General features: G+C 42.3%; 1 protein-coding gene across 2 annotated transcripts in view; it reads left to right on the top strand.

Moving 5' to 3' along the window:
* The window catches only part of LOC116980492 (ribosomal protein S6 kinase alpha-3), a 73,355-nt gene that overhangs the window by 49,883 nt on the left and 3,949 nt on the right, over window positions 1-19,523 (top strand). For both annotated transcript variants that reach the window (XM_033032769.1, XM_033032770.1), the window contains 5 exons: window positions 4,164-4,253; window positions 4,884-5,042; window positions 8,832-8,993; window positions 14,827-14,903; window positions 17,674-17,791. In XM_033032769.1, the coding sequence (XP_032888660.1) occupies window positions 4,164-4,253; window positions 4,884-5,042; window positions 8,832-8,993; window positions 14,827-14,903; window positions 17,674-17,791 (606 nt within the window). The remainder of the gene's footprint in view (window positions 1-4,163; window positions 4,254-4,883; window positions 5,043-8,831; window positions 8,994-14,826; window positions 14,904-17,673; window positions 17,792-19,523) is intronic.

The following is a 19,523-nucleotide window of genomic DNA, read 5'->3' as shown; positions in this document are numbered from 1 at the left end:
TCGAGTGGGTAGCTTTATGAAGGTTGGTGCAGAACTACTTGTTTGTCAACATACCAACTGCGAGTTGGTGAGTAGTCCATGACAGTTCGTAAATGTGATCTCTTGCATTTATTCATGAGGGTTCATATTAATTTAGTTTAATCAGATATCAATGCTGAAATTACAGCAATAAGGACTTGGAGATATAATTTTCCCTTAATTAATGTTCATAATCTCTTCTTCCCTGCTCCAACACCACTCCCTCTCCATTTTCTCTTGGTGCTTTGTCTATTTGTGATATCAGGGCATTTATGACTAAAGTTAAAATGTATTCATCCGTATTAATTAATTAACCTTGAAAAGGTAGGTGGATAATCTCTTTTACAGTCCGTTGTGAAAGATCTTCAGTTGTATTAGAAAGGGAGTTCCAGCATTTTGATCCTTTAATGGAAAAATATGTTTTCAATTCAGGATAGTGTACAGATTGGAGGAGAGTTTGATGCATTCTCAAGTGGCAGCTGCCTGCTTCCTTGTAAGTAGTTGTCAAGGTTTTGAAAGTGCTGTTGAGAAAAGTTTGGCCAATTGCTGCAAACTTCTGGATATTCTGTTCAGCAGTGTTATGACAGCGAAAGAGACGAATGTACTAAATGGCAATGAACTGCTGTCATTGGAGTTGTAATTACCTGACCAAGAGCTAAATCCCATCATACTGTAGGAAATGTGCTTTGTAGATGGCAAAAAGATTTTGAGAAGTTAGTGTGAAGTTACAGTGCCCTCCATAATAGACAATAGGTGCAGGAGTAGGCAATTCGGCCCTTCGAGCTAGCACCACCATTCACTGTGATCATCGCTAATGTTTGGAACAAAGACCCATCATTTATTCATTTGACTCCGTACTCCACATTTTGAGTTTTGTAATAGAAAAGATCACATGTGTGTAAAGTGCACATTGTCAGATTTTATTAAAGGACATTTTTATGCCATGTAGAAATTACAGCTGTGTTTATACATAGCTCTCCCCATTTCAGGGCACCATGATGTTTAGGACACATGGCTTCACAGGCGTTTATAATTGTCCAGGTGTGTTTAATAGCCTCCTTAATGCAGGTTTAAGAGAGCTCTCAGCACCTAGTCTTTCCTCCAGTCTTTTCATCCCCCTTGGAAACTTTTATTGCTGTTTATCAACATGAGGACCAAAGTTGTGCCAATGAAAGTCAAAGAAGCTACAGGTGCACAACCTTTTATCCGAAGATCCAAATAACGAAAACCTCCGAATAGCGGCCATTTTTTTGGTCCTTGAAGAAAGGTCCTTGAAAACGTTCACCGAGGGCGGCCCGCAGAGGTGACAGCGGAACCTCCGGTCGGTCCTCGAAGAAAGGGGAACTAAATCCCCATTCATAAAAGAGAAGGTGAGGGTATATTGTGCGGGAGGGTTAATAATTCACAATATGCTGCTGCCTGCCCGCTGAGTTAAAAAGTTCCCACGGTAGACTCACGAAACACAGTGTTTCGTGAGTCTTGCGTGGGAACTTTTTAACTCAGCGGGCAGGCAGCAGCAGATTGTCGCTCGCTTCAGTTTCACCCCACCTACACCCCTCTGCTTCCCGGCCATGTGTGTGACCCCTTCCCTCCCCTCTCCAGCTCCCCGCCCATTGCACCGGCGCGGGGGCTTTGCACTGTCTTCACGTCGGTGATTGCAGCAGGACAGTGACAGTCACCGGAGACGTCAGGACCAACGGGACACCGACCCCCAGGCCCACTGCAAGCACGGAGATCCCAGAGACCCACAGCCAACAGCAGCCCAGCCCAGCCCCGCTCCAACTACAGAGGGACCTGGGTTGCGGATGACGGGGCGCAGCTCGGGGCGTCGTAGGGGCCCATCGGGGAGCGGGTTCCTGTTGGTCCTGACGTCTCCGGCCACCTGCCATCCTCCGGGAGCTGTACCGCCCTTGCAGGAGAGTGGGGTTGTTTGCAGTTGCAGAGGGAGGGGGCAAGGGCGGTACAGTTCCCAGTCTCAGCTCCAGTCCAGGGGGGTGGCCGGAGACGTCAGGACCAACGGGACACCGACCCCCAGGCCCACTGCGAGCACGGAGATCCCAGAGACCCACTCCAGCAGCAACTCCAGCCCAGCCCCGCTCCAACTCCAGAGGAACACGTAGGGGCAGAAGCTGATGGTGTGCAAGGTACGTCTTGTTCTTGGGGTGGCGGATGAGGGGGCGCAGCTCGGGCTGTGGGCAAACTGCCACTTGTCGCCGTAGCGGCCCATTGGGGAGCGGATTCCTCTGGAGTTGGAGAGGGGGGGGGGGGGGTTATTGTGCTGTTTGATCGCCCCCTGCTATCCCAGGGACAGGGAGACACAGCGGCTTTTTAGACTGGTGGGCAATCACTTCCAAAGTTCTGCCCACACAGTCAGTACACCTCTCCTACACTGCATTTCATACAAACATTTATTCTGCAAGAAAAAACTACATTGAACACTCAAACTCGCGACCGAGTTTACTGCCGCGATCAAGGCGCAAACTCGCGACCTTGCGGATATGAGCCGAGCACTCTACCACTGAGCCAGCCATTAAAATCTACGCTAAAAAATTTCCATTCCGAAGACCGACAAATTCTGAATTACGAAAAGTGTCTGGTCCCAAGGCTTTCGGATAAAAGGTTGTGCACCTGTATTATGAGACTGAGAAACAAGAAAATCAACTGTTTGGAACATCATTAAGAAGAAAGAGAGCACAGGTGAGCTTACTAGTCGCAAAGGGACTGACAGGCCAAGGAAGACCTCCATAGCTGATGACAGAAGAATTATTTCTATAATAAAGAAAAATCCCCAAACACCTGTCCGACAGATCAGAAACACTCTTCAGGAATCAGGTGTGGATTTTTCAATGAGCACTGTCCGCAGAAGACTTCATGAACAGAAATACAGAGGTTACACTGCAAGATGCAAACCACTGGTTAGCTGAAAAAATAGGATGGCCAGCTAACAGTTTGCCAAGAAGCAACCACAGTGCTGGAAAAAGGTCTTGTGGACAGATCGGACTGAGATTAACATATAAGAGTGATGGCAAGAGAAAAATATGGAAGAGAAGGAACTGCCCAAGATACATAGCATACCACTTCATCTGTGAATCATGGTGGTGGGGATGTTATGGCCTGGGCATGTATGGCTGCTGAAGGTACTGCCTCACATATTTTCATTGATGATACAACTGCTGATGATAGTAGCATAATGAATTCTGAAGTGTATAGACACATCCTATCTACTCAAGTTCAAACTAATGCCTCAAAACACATTGGCCGGCGGTTCATTCTACAGCAAGACAATGATCCCAAACATACTGCTAAAGCAACAAGTTTTTCAAAGCTTAAAAAATGGTCAATTCTTGAGTGGCCAAGTCAGTCAACTGATCTGAACCCAATTGAGCATGCCCTTTATATGCTGAAGCGAAAACTGAAGGGTACCAGCCCCCAAAACAGGCATAGGCTAAAGATGGCTGTAATACATGCCTGGCAGAGCATCACCAGAGAAGACACCAGCAACTGGTGATGTCCACGAATCGCAGACTTCAAGCAGTCATTGCATGCAAAGGATATGCAACAAAATACTAAACATGACTACTTTCATTTACATAACATTGCCCTGTCTCAAACATTTTGGTGCCAAAATGTTTCAAAGTGGCCTTTATTAAAATCTGACTGTGCACTTTAACCTAATGTGATTTTTTTCTTTCTATTACAAATCTCAAATTGTGGAGTACAGAGGTAAATAGATAAATGATGGCTTTGTCCTAAACATTATGGAGGGCACTGTAATTGCTGCAGAATACCCACCCTCTTGTGATTGTAACACACAGGTCCAGTTTGTGATCTGTGGTGACAACCTCCACACCACCTTATCACAGAACATTAAATATGGAATTTGGTGATGATAAATAATATCAAATGTCAAGGGAAGGGGGGAAGATTTTTTAATTGTTTTTTTAAAGTTAACTGTTTGCAGCAGTTACCTGAATTATTTATTCGTTCTTGGTATAACTCGAAGGTCTAATCCTTCAGCAGTCTTGCACATTGTATATTACTTACATAAAAAATGCAAGTATGATTGTGTGACGATTTGATGTTCTGTGATAATTTTCAGATTATACTAATGCTCTGCTGCACAATTTAATAATTTTGTTTTGTAGATTATTGATAGAGTCAAGAGAGATCCCACTGAAGAGATTGACATTATACTGCGCTATGGGCAGCATCCCAATATTATCACCTTGAAAGATGTAAGTGTAGTTTTTCATTAACTTCCGCCATATTGTGTTCTCCATCTACCAGGTTGTATGTCATTTAAACAGGAAAAAAAAATTCAACATATCTGGCTAAAATGGATGACCCCTTATGTGTTCCCTGGTTACGGCAGGATTCCTTCCTGAGAACCATTCGTAACCTGAACAGTTTGTAAGTAGGAAATGTGGCAATGAACCAAGTTTCCACTAAGCAAAAATGCCTGCAGCAAATAGCAAATCTATTCCATCAGTCTCCCGAGAGCATGTTTGTAGTTTGTTTGGTTGTTTGTTTGTCTTTTTTCACAAAGTCCGCGAGCATTGCCACTTTTTATTTCACTGCACATCTCGTATGTGTATGTGACGAATAAACTTGACTTGTATGTACGATACATTACATGGGCATTCATAAGTTGTGGACATATACTTTTAAACATTGGCCTCTGGTTCCAAGTTGACCCAAAGAGGAAACCCCTCCACATCCATGTATATTTCTAATAAATCCCCTCACTCGCATTGTACATTATTTCACAATTTAGTTGGAAGATTGAATATAGTACATGTCGAAATAATAGTGATCAGTTACTCAATGATTGTAACTATGTTTATGTATCATTGTCATTTTTATAGGTTTATCATGATGGCAAATATGTGTATCTAGTGACAGAACTAATGAAAGGAGGAGAATTGCTGGACAAGATTCTCAGGCAAAAGTTTTTCTCAGAACGTGAAGCCAATGCTGTGCTGTATACCATAACAAAGACTATGGATTATCTACATGCCCAGGGGGTAAATATAATACTTTTAATATTTTTTAATTACTTCTAGTACTGAAGCCATAGGGAATATATTATTTCTTTCAAGCTTTCTAATATTGTAGTTGATGGTAGACTCTTAAATTCACTTTAACTTAAAGTAACTTGCAGGACATCTAAATTTGAAAATAGTGAACATTGTGTGGATTTCATTCATTAAGCCAAAGCCGAGTGACATGATTTCCATGTGTAGGAAGGAGCTGCAGATGTTGGTTTATATCGAAGATAGACACAAAATGCTAGACCAACTCAGTGGATCAGGCAGCATCTCTGGAGAAAAGGAATAGATGACATTTCGGCTCTGTAAAAGGATACCAACTGGAAACTGTACCTATTCCTTTTTCCCCCCAGAGATCTGCCTGACCCACATAGTTACTCCAGCATTTTGTGACATGATTTCCAGTCATTTGATGTGTTAAATATTACTGGAGATTGACTCTGGATCCACTGCAATATCAATGGTGAATGAGACGTTGGAATCATGCAATGAGAAGTTACTTGGATTAAAATGCACGAGATAAACAAGCAGCCTCAATAACTGCCAATGTCACATGCATGCTGTCTGCTCTCCAATATGATCTCCCACTGATCCCACCTCACGCCAGCTGTGGGCTGACATGAAATAACCTGACTGTATGTTGATTGTGCCCTTGCGGTCAAAGTCACCTTTATTAAAGATGTTGATAAATTTTAGAGCAGCTGTTTCTAATGGTTGGAATTCATTGTGGAAACGAGTAGCAGTATTTAATTGCTTCAAACCTTTTTCAGTCAGTAATGTTCATGTTAATAGAAACTAAACTGCAGACCAAAGCTGAGTGCGCAATACTCGCACACCAAAGTTAAAAGTAAGGTCTCATGTAAATTTGATTTGTTTTATATTTGACACCGCAAATAAATAAATAATTTATTAAAACTGCAGCCCTCCACTCAACCTTGCATCCTGTTCTCCTCACCCCAATCCCACATCCTATCCCACAATCCTCCCTTACCTTTGTTTCTCACCAGCACTATCTCCTAGTTCTGCATCTGGACTTTGGGGAATGAATAGGTGATTCCTAATACATTTTCCCATATAAAGGTGAATGCTTTTCTCCATAGTTTATATCCTTCATTCTCTCCTGTAGAGAGAAGGCAGAATGGGGTTAGGAGGGAGAGATAGAAATGCTATGATTGAATGGCATAGTAGACTTGACGGGCCAAATGGCCTAATTCTACTCCTATTCCTTATGACCTTATCATACTTCATGTATGTGCTGATGTTTGCTGCAGGATACTTTTATAGTTCTGATGATTTGTCATCTAACTTAATAAATTTGATTGACATGTCCAAACTAATTTTACTGCCATAGAGAAGAAACTTTCAGTTTATTGGTCCAGGGTGACTTGAAACACTCTCTGCAAAATTCTGATGGCTCTGTTTGGATAACTTCTGAGGTGCAAAATCATTTCCAAATTAATACCAGAACTAAAACTGTAAGGAACTGATAACTCGGTAGAAAATATTTGATACATTTTCCCCTTATTTACTTTCTCCCTTTCATCATGTTGTCCCTTTATTTGAATATCAATTGGGCGACCCAGTGGCGCAGCAGAGTTGCTGCCTTACAGTGCTAGAGACCAGCGTTTGATCCTGATTATGGGCGCTGTCTGTACATTTTGTACATACTCCCTGTGACCGCGTGGGTTTTCTCCAGGTGCTCAGGTTTCCTCCCACATTCCAATGATGTGCAGGTTGGTAGGTTAATTGGCTTTTGTGAAATGTCTGGAATGTAGGATAGAACTAGTGTACTCAGTGGACCAAATGGTCTATTTCCAGTCTGTATCTCTGAACTGAACTAAAAAAAAATCTAAATTAAAGTGCTTATGTTTAGCTTAACTTGGAAAGTGTAAAAATCCTGACAACCACAGGGGAAATCCTAGCATCACCTGAACTCTTCACCACTGATGCACTGAAGGAGCATTGAGTATCGTGAACATAGAAAATAGGTGCAGGAGGAGGCCATTCTGCCCTTCGAGCCAGCACCGCCATTCATTGTGATCAAGGCTGATCGTCCCCTATCAATAACCCGTGCCTGCCTTCTCCCCATATCCCTTGACTCCACTAGCCCCTAGAGCTCTATCTAACTCTCTCTTAAATCCATCCAGTGACTTGGCCTCCACTGCCCTCTGTGGCAGGGAATTCCATAAATTCACAACTCTCTGGGCGAAAACGTTTTTTCTCACCTCAGTCTTAAATGGCCTCCCCTTTATACTAAGACTGGCCCCTGGTTCTGGACTCGCCCAACATTGAGAACATTTTTCCTGCATCTAGCTTGTACAGTTCTTTTATAATTTTATGTTTCTATGAGATCCCCCGCATCCTTCTGAACTCCAGTGAATACAAGCCTAGTCTTTTCAATCTTTCCTCATATGACAGCCCGCCATCCCAGGGATCAATCTCGTGAACCTACGCTACACTGCCTCAATCACAAGGATGTCCTTCCTCAAATCAGGATACCAAAACTGTACACAATACTCCAGATGTGGTCTCACCAGAGCCCTATACAACTGCAGAAGAACCTCTTTACTACTATACTGAAATCCTCTTGTTATGAAGGCCAACATTCCATTAGCTTTCTTCACTGCCTGCTGTACCTGTAAGCCAACTTTCAGTGACCGGTGTACAAGGACACCCAGGTTTCGCTGCACCTCCCCCTTACCTAACCTAACCCCATTGAGATAATAATCTGTTCCCTTGTTTTTGCCGCCAAAGTGGATAACCTCATATTTATCTATATTATACTGCATCTGCCACGTATCTGCCCACTCACTCAACCTGTCCAGGTCACCCTGCAACCTCCTAACATCCTCTTCACAGCTCACACAGCCACTCAGCTTTGTGTCATCCGCAAACTTGTTAGTGTTGCTCCTAATTCCCTTTTCCAAATCATTAATATATATGGTAAACAGTTGCGGCCCCAACACCGAGCCTTGCGGCACTCCACTCGCCACTGCATGCCATTCTGAAAAGGACCTGTTCACTCCTACTCTTTGCTTTCTGTCTGCCAACCAATTTTCTATCCATGTCAACACCCTACCCCCAATACCATGTGCTCTAATTTTAGTCACCAGTCTCTCGTGTGGGACCTTATCAAAGGCTTTCTGAAAGTCTAGATACACTACATCCACTGGCTCCCCTTCATCCATTTTACTTGTAACGTCCTCAAAAAATTCCAGAAGATTAGTCAAGCACGATTTCCCTTTCATAAATCCATGTTGACTTGGACTAATCGTTTTTCCTCTATCCAAATGCCCCATTATTCCCTCTTTAATAATTGACTCCAGCATCTTTCCCACCACCGAAGTCAGGCTTACTGGTCTGTAATTCCCCGTTTTCTCTCTCGCTCCTTTCTTGAAAAGTGGGATAACACTAGCTACCCTCCAATCCACAGTGAACTACTAGGATATTTACTAATTAACTAACGTCATTGTAGTAGTTTATTTCCTATATTTAAGAGACTTGGCTGCCATTAACTGTTCCACGCTGAATCAAAAGATATCCAGTGAATCTATATTGAAGCAGGAATAAATTGCAAACATTTTAATGTCTGACGGTGACATGTTTCGAAGCGTATTCATCAATTTCAAAAGACCTTTTGAATATTTGTGCATTTGCTGTACATCTGAGCAATATGGCTATGAGTAATAGCCTAACCAGTGTATTATTTCATTGAGAATAGATTGATAAAGGAATAAAGTTCTCTATTTATATTAATCCATATAGGTGGTGCACAGAGACTTGAAACCAAGCAACATCTTGTATGTGGATGAGTCAGGCAATCCAGAATCGATTCGCATTTGTGACTTTGGATTTGCTAAGCAGTTACGTGCTGACAATGGCCTTCTCATGACTCCATGTTACACAGCTAATTTTGTTGCTCCTGAGGTAAGATGTGTCTTTTGTTGAAATATTTAAAAAAAAATTAAGTGTCTCTTGAAACAACAAAATATTCAATGTTCATCAAGGTATTCCATGGCACTGCAGCATATCTGAAATCTATACTTGGCAGAGTATGGTAGGTTGCAGATCAACCCTTCACTGTTCCATTATGCTGAGGTACCAGTTTTAGTTGCATTAGGTGAGATTATCTGTGATCAGCAGCTCCTTTCCATGCAGGATGAGTGGGCTAATCATCCCTGGCAATGGTCTAGATGTAGATTTGGTCAAGACTTTGACCTTTCTTTGTTAGAAGTGATACGATAAAATTGAAGGCAGTGAATGGAATTAAGATAATGGAAGCAACTTTTCAAACAAAATGTTTGTTCAACAGTTGTTCTCTCTATATCTTAATTTTTTTCCCCCAATTAAGTTTTGCGCTCATCAAGATGAGGAAAATAAATAAATATTGATACACTCAAGTGATAGCTTCAAGCAATTTCAAGTATCTCACACAATGTAAATTATTGTCTACTTTGTTCCATATGTCTACCTTAACCCTCCCTGAGAATTGCAATCCAATTGCATCATCGGTGGTTTTGTTTGCCAGACTATCCATTTAGTTGGTTTCCCAGAATGATGCAATTGACATCAATTTACAAGGCATGTTGCAGCTTGTAAATTGATGTAGAACAGTCTTTACCAAAAGTATTATTAGTTTAATAAAAGACATTCAAGTCTTGAAAGATGAAAGAATAGAATGCAGCATTGCTTGTTCTGTTTCCAATCTTCTCAGCAGTGTTTTCGACACAAGACATTACTTTGAAGTGCAGTGACATGTTCAGAAATACTTTGTTCTTTATTGACCTGCAAATAATACTATGCCCTCCATAATGTTTGGGACAAAGACCCATCATTTATTTATTTGCCCCTGTACTCCACAATTTGAGATTTGTAATAGAAAAAAAATCACATGTGATTAAAGTGCACATTGTCAGATTTTAATAAAGGCCATTTTTATACATTTTGGTTTCACCATGTAGAAATTACAGCAGTGTTTATACAGAGTCACCCCCCAATTTCAGGGCATCCTAATGTTTGGGACACAGCAATGTAATGTAAATGAAAGTAGTCATGTTTAGTATTTTGTTGCATATCCTTTGCATGCAATGACTGCTTGAAGTCTGCAATTGATGGACATCACCAGTTGCTGAGTGTCTTCTCTGGTGATGACCTGCCCAGCCTGTATTGCAGCCATCTTCAACAAATGCTTGTTTTGGGGGCTAGTCCCCTTCAGTTTTCTCTTCAGCATATGAAAGGCATGCTCAGTTGGGTTCAGATCGGGCGATTGACTTGGCCACTCAAGAATTCACAATTTATTAGCTTTGAAAGACTCCTTTGTTGCTTTAGCAGTATGTTTGGGATCATTATCTTGCTGTGGAATGAACCGCCGGCCAATGAGTTTTGAGGCATTTGTTTGAATTTGTGCAAATAGGTGTCTCTATACACTTCAGAATTCATTACGCTACTACCATCAGCAGTTGTATCATCAATGAAGATAAGTGAGCCAGTACCTTCAGCAGCCATACATGCCCAAGCCATAACACTCCCACCATTGTGTTTCACAGATGAGGTAGTATGCTTTGGATCTTGGGCAGTACCTTGGTCTTGCCATCACTCTGATATGTTAATCTTCGTCTCATCTGTCCACCAGACCTTTTTCCAGAACTGTGGTTGCTCTTTTAAGTACTTCTTGGCAAACTGATGTTCTAAACAGTTGATTTTGGTAAGCCTAAGGTTTGGTTGATGTCTCTAACAGTTTTATTGGCACAACTTGGGTCCTCGTGTTGATAAACAGCAATAAAACAAAACACTTGTCCCCACATCCACAAGACTGATCTTCTCTTCCACTTCCCATGAGTCTTTTCTTCCACTCATTCAAAGAGACTATACTATAGAACTAGCCGTTTGGGACCCGTTCTATAGTATAGTCTGTACGGCATTTGTACATTCTCCCCGTGACCACCTGGGTTTTCTCCGGAAGCTCCGGCTTCCTCCCACACTCCAAAGACGTACAGGTGTGTAGGTTAATGGTCTTTGGTAAAATTGTAAATTGTCCTTCATGCGTGCGTAAGATAGCGTTAGTGTGCGGGGGATTGCTGGTCGGCGCGGACCCAGTGGGCTGAAGGGCCTGTTTTCTGTGCTGTAACTCTAATCTAAACTAAACTAAAACTAAAAGTTTCCAAAGGTGATGGAAAGACTGGAGGAAAGACTAGGTCCTGAGAACTCTCTTATACCTGCATTAAGGAGGCAATAAACACATGTGAACAATTACAAACACCCGCACCACTGTTTCATAGATGAGATGGTATGCTTTGGATCTTGGGCCATTCCATCTCCCCTCCAAACTTTGTTCTTGCCATCACTCTGATATAAGTTTATCTTCGTCTCATCTGAACACAAGACCTTTTTTTCCAGAACTGTGATTGCTCTTTTAAGTACCTCTTGGCAAATAGGCTGTGGGCCGAGGATCTTTTTCGTTTAGTTTCATGACCCAACTCACAGAACCATCTGAATACTTAACATATTGTGTAAAAATATATTAGAAATCACAGGTACACAAAAATGCTGAAGAAACTCAGCGGGTGCAGCAGCATCTATGGAGCGAAGGAAATAGGCAACGTTTCGGGCCGAAACCCTTCTTCAGACTGATAGGGGGTGGCGGGGAGAAGGAAGGAAAAAGGAGGAGGAGGAGCCCGAGGTCTGAGGGATGGGAGGAGACAGCCCGAGGGCTGAGGAAGGGGAGGAGACAGCAAGGGCTAACAAAATTGGGAGAATTCAATGTTCATGCGCGCAGGATGCAGACTCCCCAAGCGGAATATGAGGTGCTGTTCCTCCAATTTCCGGTGTTGCTCACTTTGGCCGGGGATGGGGCCCTGGTACGTATTGAACAAGGATTGTTCGACGTACCCGACAAAGAGGCAGGCGTAGCTGGGGCCCCATGCGTGTGCCCATAGCTACGCCTTGTACTTGGGGGAAATGGGAGGAGTCAAACATGAAGTTATTGAGGGTAAGGACCAGCTCCGCTAGGCGGAGGAGAGTGTCAGTGGCTGGGTATAGGTTGCTTCTCTGGTCGAGAAAGAACCGGAGGGCTTTGAGACCATCCTGGTGGTGGGATGGAGGTGTAGAGTGACTGGACATCCATGGTGAAGATGAGGGGGTGAGGGCCTAGAGAATGGAATGCGCGGAGGCAGCGGAGAGTGTATGATGTGTCTTGAACATAGGTAGGAAGGGAAATCACACCTGAAACTCATCAAGACCAAAACTTTCACATTGTTAAGAAATATGAGAAAAACCTCAAATTTTCTGAGTAGGAATTATTCAATCAATGCACGTTTGACATTGAGGTCAGGTGCAAATTGGCCAATCCCGCTCTTTGTTTTATGGTCGCTAGGCAGCGAGGATGCTGGGATCATGGCTGCCTCCTCATTACATCAATAGCAATAGCAAGGTTTCCAAGGATAAAGGTAATGCTCACCTTGCTGATAATTTTGTTTTTCATTTGATTTATCTTTATAATGTTGTAATGTGTACTGGTAAATAAAAATGATAAATTACAAATGTAGAGCTAGGGTTAGGATTAGGGTCCCTCTGTCAATCCAGTCTGTCTGTCGGGTCGTCAGTGGTGAGCGTTGGGCCGGGCCTCCGCCAGGAGGTGAGGGTTGGGCTGCCAGGAGGTGAGCCTTGAGCCGGGCCTCTGCCGGGAGGTGAGGGTTGGGCCGGGCCTCCGGTGAGTGCTGCGAGGAGTCGGTCGGGCTGTCGGCCGGCCGGTGTTGCAGCAAGCGAGCGGGCGGTCTGATGCCGGCGCTTTGGTAGTGCTGAAGGCAGCCCGGGCGATGTACAAGGCAGTGCTGCCCCGCTCCATTGCCACCACCAGAAGGGCATGCTGGCCGAGGTGGACGCGCTGCAGGTCCACAGTACGGAGCCCGCAGCCGATCCCAAAGCTGCTCCAGCTCGAGCCTTGGGCAGCTCTGGGAGGGGGGCGAGTTAGCGTTAGGGTTAGGCATTTTCCTGCCTTAACCTTCCCCCAGCCTGGCACTGCCCTAGTCCCACTATGGCCGTGACCCCCACTCTGCACACTGGCAGTCAGTGGGGTTCAGTAAACGGGGGAACCCAGAAGAACTGCCCTGACCTATTAATTAGGCTGGTTCAAGAGGACCTCTGCGGCAGTTAATTTAAAAAAAAACTCACAATTATATTAATTATATTTTATAGAATACATATAGAATACATATAGAATTTTGATGCTCGGCCCACAGCCGAAAACTGTGACCCGGCCATCCTATTTTTGCGGCTAACCAGTGGTTTGCATCTGCCAATGTAGCCTCTGTATTTCTGTTCATGAAGTCTTCTGCGGACAGTGGTCATTGACAAATCAACCCCTGACTCCTGAAGAATGTTTCTGATCTGTTGAACAGGTGTTTGGAGATTTTTCTTTATTATGGAGAGAATGCTTCTGTCATCAGCTGTGAAGGTCCTTGGCCTGCTAGTCCCTTTGCGATTAGTAAGCTCACCACTGCTCTCTTTCTTCTTAATGATGTTCCAAACAGTTGATTTTGGCAAGCTTAAGGTTTGGCTGATGTCTCTTCAGCCAAACCTTCAGCTTACCTATATAAAATAACAGTTTTATTCTTGTTTCTCACTCATAATGGCTTCTTTGACTTCCATTGTCACAACTTTGGTCCTCATGTTGATAAACAGCAATAAAAGTTTCCAAAGGTGATGGAAAGACTGGAGGAAAGACTCGGTGCTGAGAGCTCTCTTATACATGCATTAAGGAGGCAATTAAACACACCTGAGCAATTACAAACGCCTGTGAAGCCATGTGTCCCAAACATCACGGTGCCCTGAAATGGGGGGGACTATGTATAAACACAGTAGTAATTTCTGCATGTTGAAACCAAATGTATAAAAATGGCCTTCAATAAAATCTGACAATTTGCACTTTAACCACATGTGATTTTTTTTTTTTCTATTACAAATCTCAAATTGTGGAGCACAGAGGCAAATAAATAAATGATGTGTCTTTGTCCCAAACATTATGGAGGGCACTGTAGATGTCTCAGTTGGGCTCTTGTCTGTAACACATATTCACCATGTAATTTAGTACCAAGATACCTTGGATTTCTGTAGCTCCTTTAAAGCTGGAAAGTTGCACTTTTTATTAGTTGTCCCAGATCCATAATCAAAAATTGATGTTTTCAAATCCTGAAGTAAGGGGTTACATTTCTATTATTATGGCTCAGATAATAGTGCTACAAACTAATGTGTTTTTGCAACTGTCTAAATCTGATTCCATGCATCCTGTATAATTACTGATGTTCACAATGGAAGGGCCCTCAAAGGTATTTTATCTTTGATCTATGCAGAATGTCATGTGATGTTCTGCAATGAAATTCTAATTGTAATTAAGACAACATTAAGACATTGTAATTAAGACAACATTTAAAGGCATTTGGTGTAGTTAAACAAAGGCTAAGTATGTATAAGATAAGATGGATATATCCATCGCATCCGTAGGGAATGTTTCAATGAAAATGCAAATTAATTTCATAGCTTCACAATCCTTTTGGTGCTAAGTTTTCGGTTGTTCTTGGTAGATGCCTCAACCTGTATTTCCTCATTCCAGGCAGCAACTTAGTTCAACTATGCATTGCCCACTGAAAGCTCTTGTATCAAATTTGAATGCCAATACTGCACACACTGTGCTGATAAAGTCATTCATTAAAAGGTGAATTGTAAACATAAGCTGCTAACTACGTTAATGTATTATACTTCGTAGGTCTTAAAGCGGCAAGGATATGATGCAGCATGTGATATATGGAGTCTTGGTGTTCTTCTCTACACAATGCTCACTGGGTAAGTTTGTGGGCAGTTTTCATTATTAATCGTAATTGAAAAAACTATCCATCCAGGTTAAAGGCAGTGACTCTTCTGCATGCTTTGTGTTGCATGTGAAGATGGATATAGCAATTAAACAAAACAAAATAAAGTTAAATTTGTGTGACTATTATTCTGTGCTAGAAGTTGATGGAAATGCTGGCAGTTCTACATTCAATGTACAGCATTTTTGCATGCATGTACCACCAAGTTGTGGCAGTGTGAGCTGCGAGGCGGGTGATATAAGGCTGCAGGGTGACTCGGATAGGTTGGGTGAGTGGGCATATACGGTATAATGTGGATAAATGAGATTATCCACTTTGGTGGTAAGAACAGGAAGGCAGATTATTATCTAAATGGTGTCAGATTAGGAAAAGGGGAGGTGCAACAAGACCCGGGTGCCTTTGTACATCAGTCACTGAAAGTAAGCATACAGGTACAGCAGGCAGTGAAGAAAGGTAATGGCATGTTGGCCTTCATTGCGAGAGGATTTGAGTTTTGGAGCAAGGCGGTCCTACTGCAGTTGTACAGGGCCCTGGTGAAACCACACCTGGAGTATTGTGTGCAATTTTGGTCTTCTTATTTGAGGAAGAACATTCTTGCTATTGAGGGAGTGCATCGTAGGTTCACCAGGGTGGTGGGAATGACATATGAAGGAATGGGTTGATTGGGCTTGTATTCACTGGAATTTAGAAGGATGAGAGGGAATCTTATAGAAACATAAAATTCTTAAAGGATTTGACAGGGTAGCTGCACGAGAAATGTTCCCGATGTTGGGAGAGTCCAGAACCAGGGGTCACAGTTTAAGAATAAGGGGTAGGCCATTTAGGACTGAGATGAGGAAAAACTTTTTCACTCAGAGTTGTGAATCTGTCGAATTCTCTGCAACAGAAGGCAGTTGAGGCCAATTCACTGGATGTTTTCAAGAGAGTTAGATTTAGCTCTCAGGGATATGGGGGGAAAAGCAGGAACGGGGTACTGATTTTAGATGTTTAAAAAGGAACTGCAGATGCTGGACAATTGAAGGTAGACAAAAATGCTGGAGAATCTCAGCGGGTGAGGCAGCATCTATGGAGCGAAGGAAATGGGCAACGTTTCTGGTCGAAACCATTCTTCAGACTGAACAAGTCTGAAGAAGGGTTTCGACCCGAAACATTGCCTATTCCCTTTGCTCGATAGATGCTGCCTCACCCGCTGAGTTTCTCCAGCATTTCTGTCTACCTACTGATTATAGATGTTCAGTCATGATCATATTGAATGGTGGTGCTGGCTCAAAGGGCTGAATGGCCTACTCCTGCACCTATTTTTCTATGTTTCGAAGTTTGGAATCACCATGCAAGTTTACAAATCCAAAGACCCCCTTCATGCTGGTATTTTACATTCCTGTATATGAACTCCTTATGCAATTCCTTGGAAGATAAATAATCTGCCCACAAACTTGGTGTGGAAATATCGAGTCCAACTGTTTCTGGCATGTGTTCAGTAAATTATATTAAAAAATTCAAAATGTAAATATTTTTCATCGTTTCATTAAACAAACACAATTGTTTTTCATTATTTTTTAAAGAATTTGTATTTCAAAATGTCTGAAATATTCAAATTTGTTGGCAAGTTTTCAGCTGTCTTGTGGGGCTTGTTCTGGCCTGCCATGTGAAAGCACTACATCATACAAGGCATCACTATTTTGGATTGGAACTGCTTTATGTAGGAGCGCAGCAAAGATATTGTTCTGAAATACCTTAATGCAGTGTAAGATGTTCCTTGCGTCTAATTTCATAACATTCTTCGTGTATACTTATCTCACCAGATATCTTCAAAATAAGGGGCATGGTGGAGACATGGAAGAATTTCTATGGGTTGTGAATCTTTAGAATTCTCTCCCAAAGAGCCGTGGTGACTGTTATTAAATACAGTACAAGGGCTGGATTGATTTTGGGATTGCAAGGGAGTTGAAGATTATGTGGAGGGGAAATGTAGTTGAGGCTTGACGGGGGGAGTGGGGTGGGGGTTGTCTCCTATTTCCTATCAATTACGATATGGCTATGGGTCCTCTCTGAGTTACGGCAAGATTCTGTTTCTTGGAAATGTTCATGATCCAAACAGTTTTTTGATCAGTGTAACTCTGAACTAGGTTCCTACACTGCAGCAGATATATGGAATCGATAGTCTGGAAAAGCATTTAAAATCTTGTTTTGTCATTCTTAATAATAAAAGTGATAATGACAAATTTAACCTAAGCTTGGCTTTTATTTAAAAGATATGATCCTGCAGGTGAGGTTCTAAATGTTATTAATGGGTTTAAAACAGATACTGCTACTGGCCCAGATTGTGCTTCTCCATTCGCTAACTGGTCATCGTGGTGTTAACTAGAAAACTAGAATTCTTCTTGAGTTCAATGTGGCAAAATTCCAGCTACTGTCAAGAACAGTTGCCAACAGCTCCACAGCAGCCAGCAAATACATCCGCTGGTCTCACAAATGCTTCTTCATATGTACAGGCTGTACACGTCGGGCATTTGTACACTGGAGGTGACCTGCAAGGTGATGTCATTTGGCCAAATTCAGAATTCTGAAGTATTAATGAAGTATTCAATCCTGTTCTCTAACACCATTTTATTTCTAACAAGTCATCTTTGCATACGTCTTGTTGAACGAAAATATTACTTTGTGTGGCTCTTGATTGTGCATCAATGTAAATTTCCTAATCTCTTCATTTTTGTGGTTTAATGAGAATTTCAATTTTGTTTCAGTTACACCCCCTTTGCTAATGGACCTGATGACACGCCAGAAGAAATATTGGCAAGAATAGGTAGTGGAAAGTTTAGCCTGATTGGAGGTTACTGGGATACTGTCTCTGATGTTGCCAAGGTTGGTTCCGAAGACATTTTATGACATATAAATTGTGTTTAATACTTGAAAAGGGGAGGTGCATAAATGCATGAATGCATGATAGTAGAGAATACGTTGAATAATGTACAAACATAAGGCAACACTAGATACTGAAGCCAGGGACTTAATACAATAATCCAGGAAAGGATTTGGCATTGAATTGTTTCATTATATGGGGAAAATGGGTTGGATCATAAAATCTATCTAATTATCTTAAAAATCCCAAATTGCATACAGTAAGCAGTTTGTATGCCAACTCTCCTAACCCCATATCACTGGTGCCAGTATGGTTGCTAGAGACAAAGATTTGGGATCCTGTTCCTGAAGACGTTGGATCTATATGGACGAATGATCTTTATCACTGGTATTCTAGGAAATTTTAACCTATCATTTAATATTTCTGAGATAAATGTTTTGGCAGCAAATTGGCTGGTGCATTTCCTATATATTAGGAAATAGCTACCAAGCTTCAAAAGTTCTGTAGCCGGGATTGACTGCATGACATGAACATAATATGAATTCTTTAAAACCTTGATTAGATATGTACCAGCCACAGCATTGATTAGAAGAGAAATAGAATAAGCAAGACTGGAAGAGAGGTTAAGATAACTATGTAGAATTGAGGAGAAAGAGAGAGTGAAAGAAAATAATAATAAGGGTGGCTTAGTTGTGATGGTAGAGCTGCTGCCTCAGCGTCAGAGACTCGGGTTTATAGACAATAGGTGCAGCAGTAGGCCATTCGGCCCCTCGAGTCAGCATTCAATGTGATCATGGCTGATCATCCACAATCAGTACCCCGTTCCTGCCTTCTCTCCATATTCCTTAACCGCTATCCCTAAGAGCTCTATCTAACTCTCACTTGAAAGCATCCAGAGAACCAGCCTCCACCGCCCTCTGAGGCAGAGAATTCCACACACTCACAAATCTCTGTGAAAATGTTTTTCCTCATCTCAGTTCTAAATGACTTACCACTTATTCTTAAACTATGGTCCCTGGTTCTGGACTCCCCCAGCATTGGGAACATGTTTCCTGCCTCTAGCATGTCCAAACCCTTAATAATCTTAAATGTTTCAATAAGAGCCCTCTCATCCTTCTAAATTCCAGAGCATTCAAACCCAGCCGCTCCAATGTATCAACATATGACAGTCCCATCATCCCAGGAATTAACCTCGTGAACCTGCGCTGCTCTCCCTCAATAGCAAGAATGTCCTTCCTCAAGTTTGGAGACCAAAACTGCACACAATACTCCAGGTATGGTGTCACTAGGGCCCTGGACAACTGCAGGAGGACCTTTTTGTCCCTATACTCAACTCCTCTTGTTATGAAGGCCAACAAGCCATTCGCTTTCTTCACTGCCTGCTGTACCTGCATACTTACTTTCAGTGACAAATGAACAAGGACCCCCAGATCCCGTTGTACTTCCCCTTTTCCCAACTTGACACCATTTAGATAATAATCTGCCTTCTTGTTTTGCCACCAATGGATAACCTCACAATTATCCACATTGAACAGCATCTGCCATGCATCTACCCATTCACCCAACCTGTCCAAGTCGCCCTGCATCCTCAAGGCATCCTCCTCACAGTTCACACTGCCACCCAGCTTTGTGTCATCTGCAAATTTGCTAATGTTACTTTTAATCCCTTCACCCAAATCATTAATATATATTATAAATAGCTACGGTCCCAGCACCGAGCCTTGTGGTACCCCA

This window comes from Amblyraja radiata, chromosome 14, assembly GCF_010909765.2.
Source record: "Amblyraja radiata isolate CabotCenter1 chromosome 14, sAmbRad1.1.pri, whole genome shotgun sequence".
Classification (NCBI taxonomy): domain Eukaryota; kingdom Metazoa; phylum Chordata; class Chondrichthyes; order Rajiformes; family Rajidae; genus Amblyraja; species Amblyraja radiata.
Note: the sequence above shows the minus strand (reverse complement) of the source record. Positions and strands in the feature narration are given on the sequence as shown.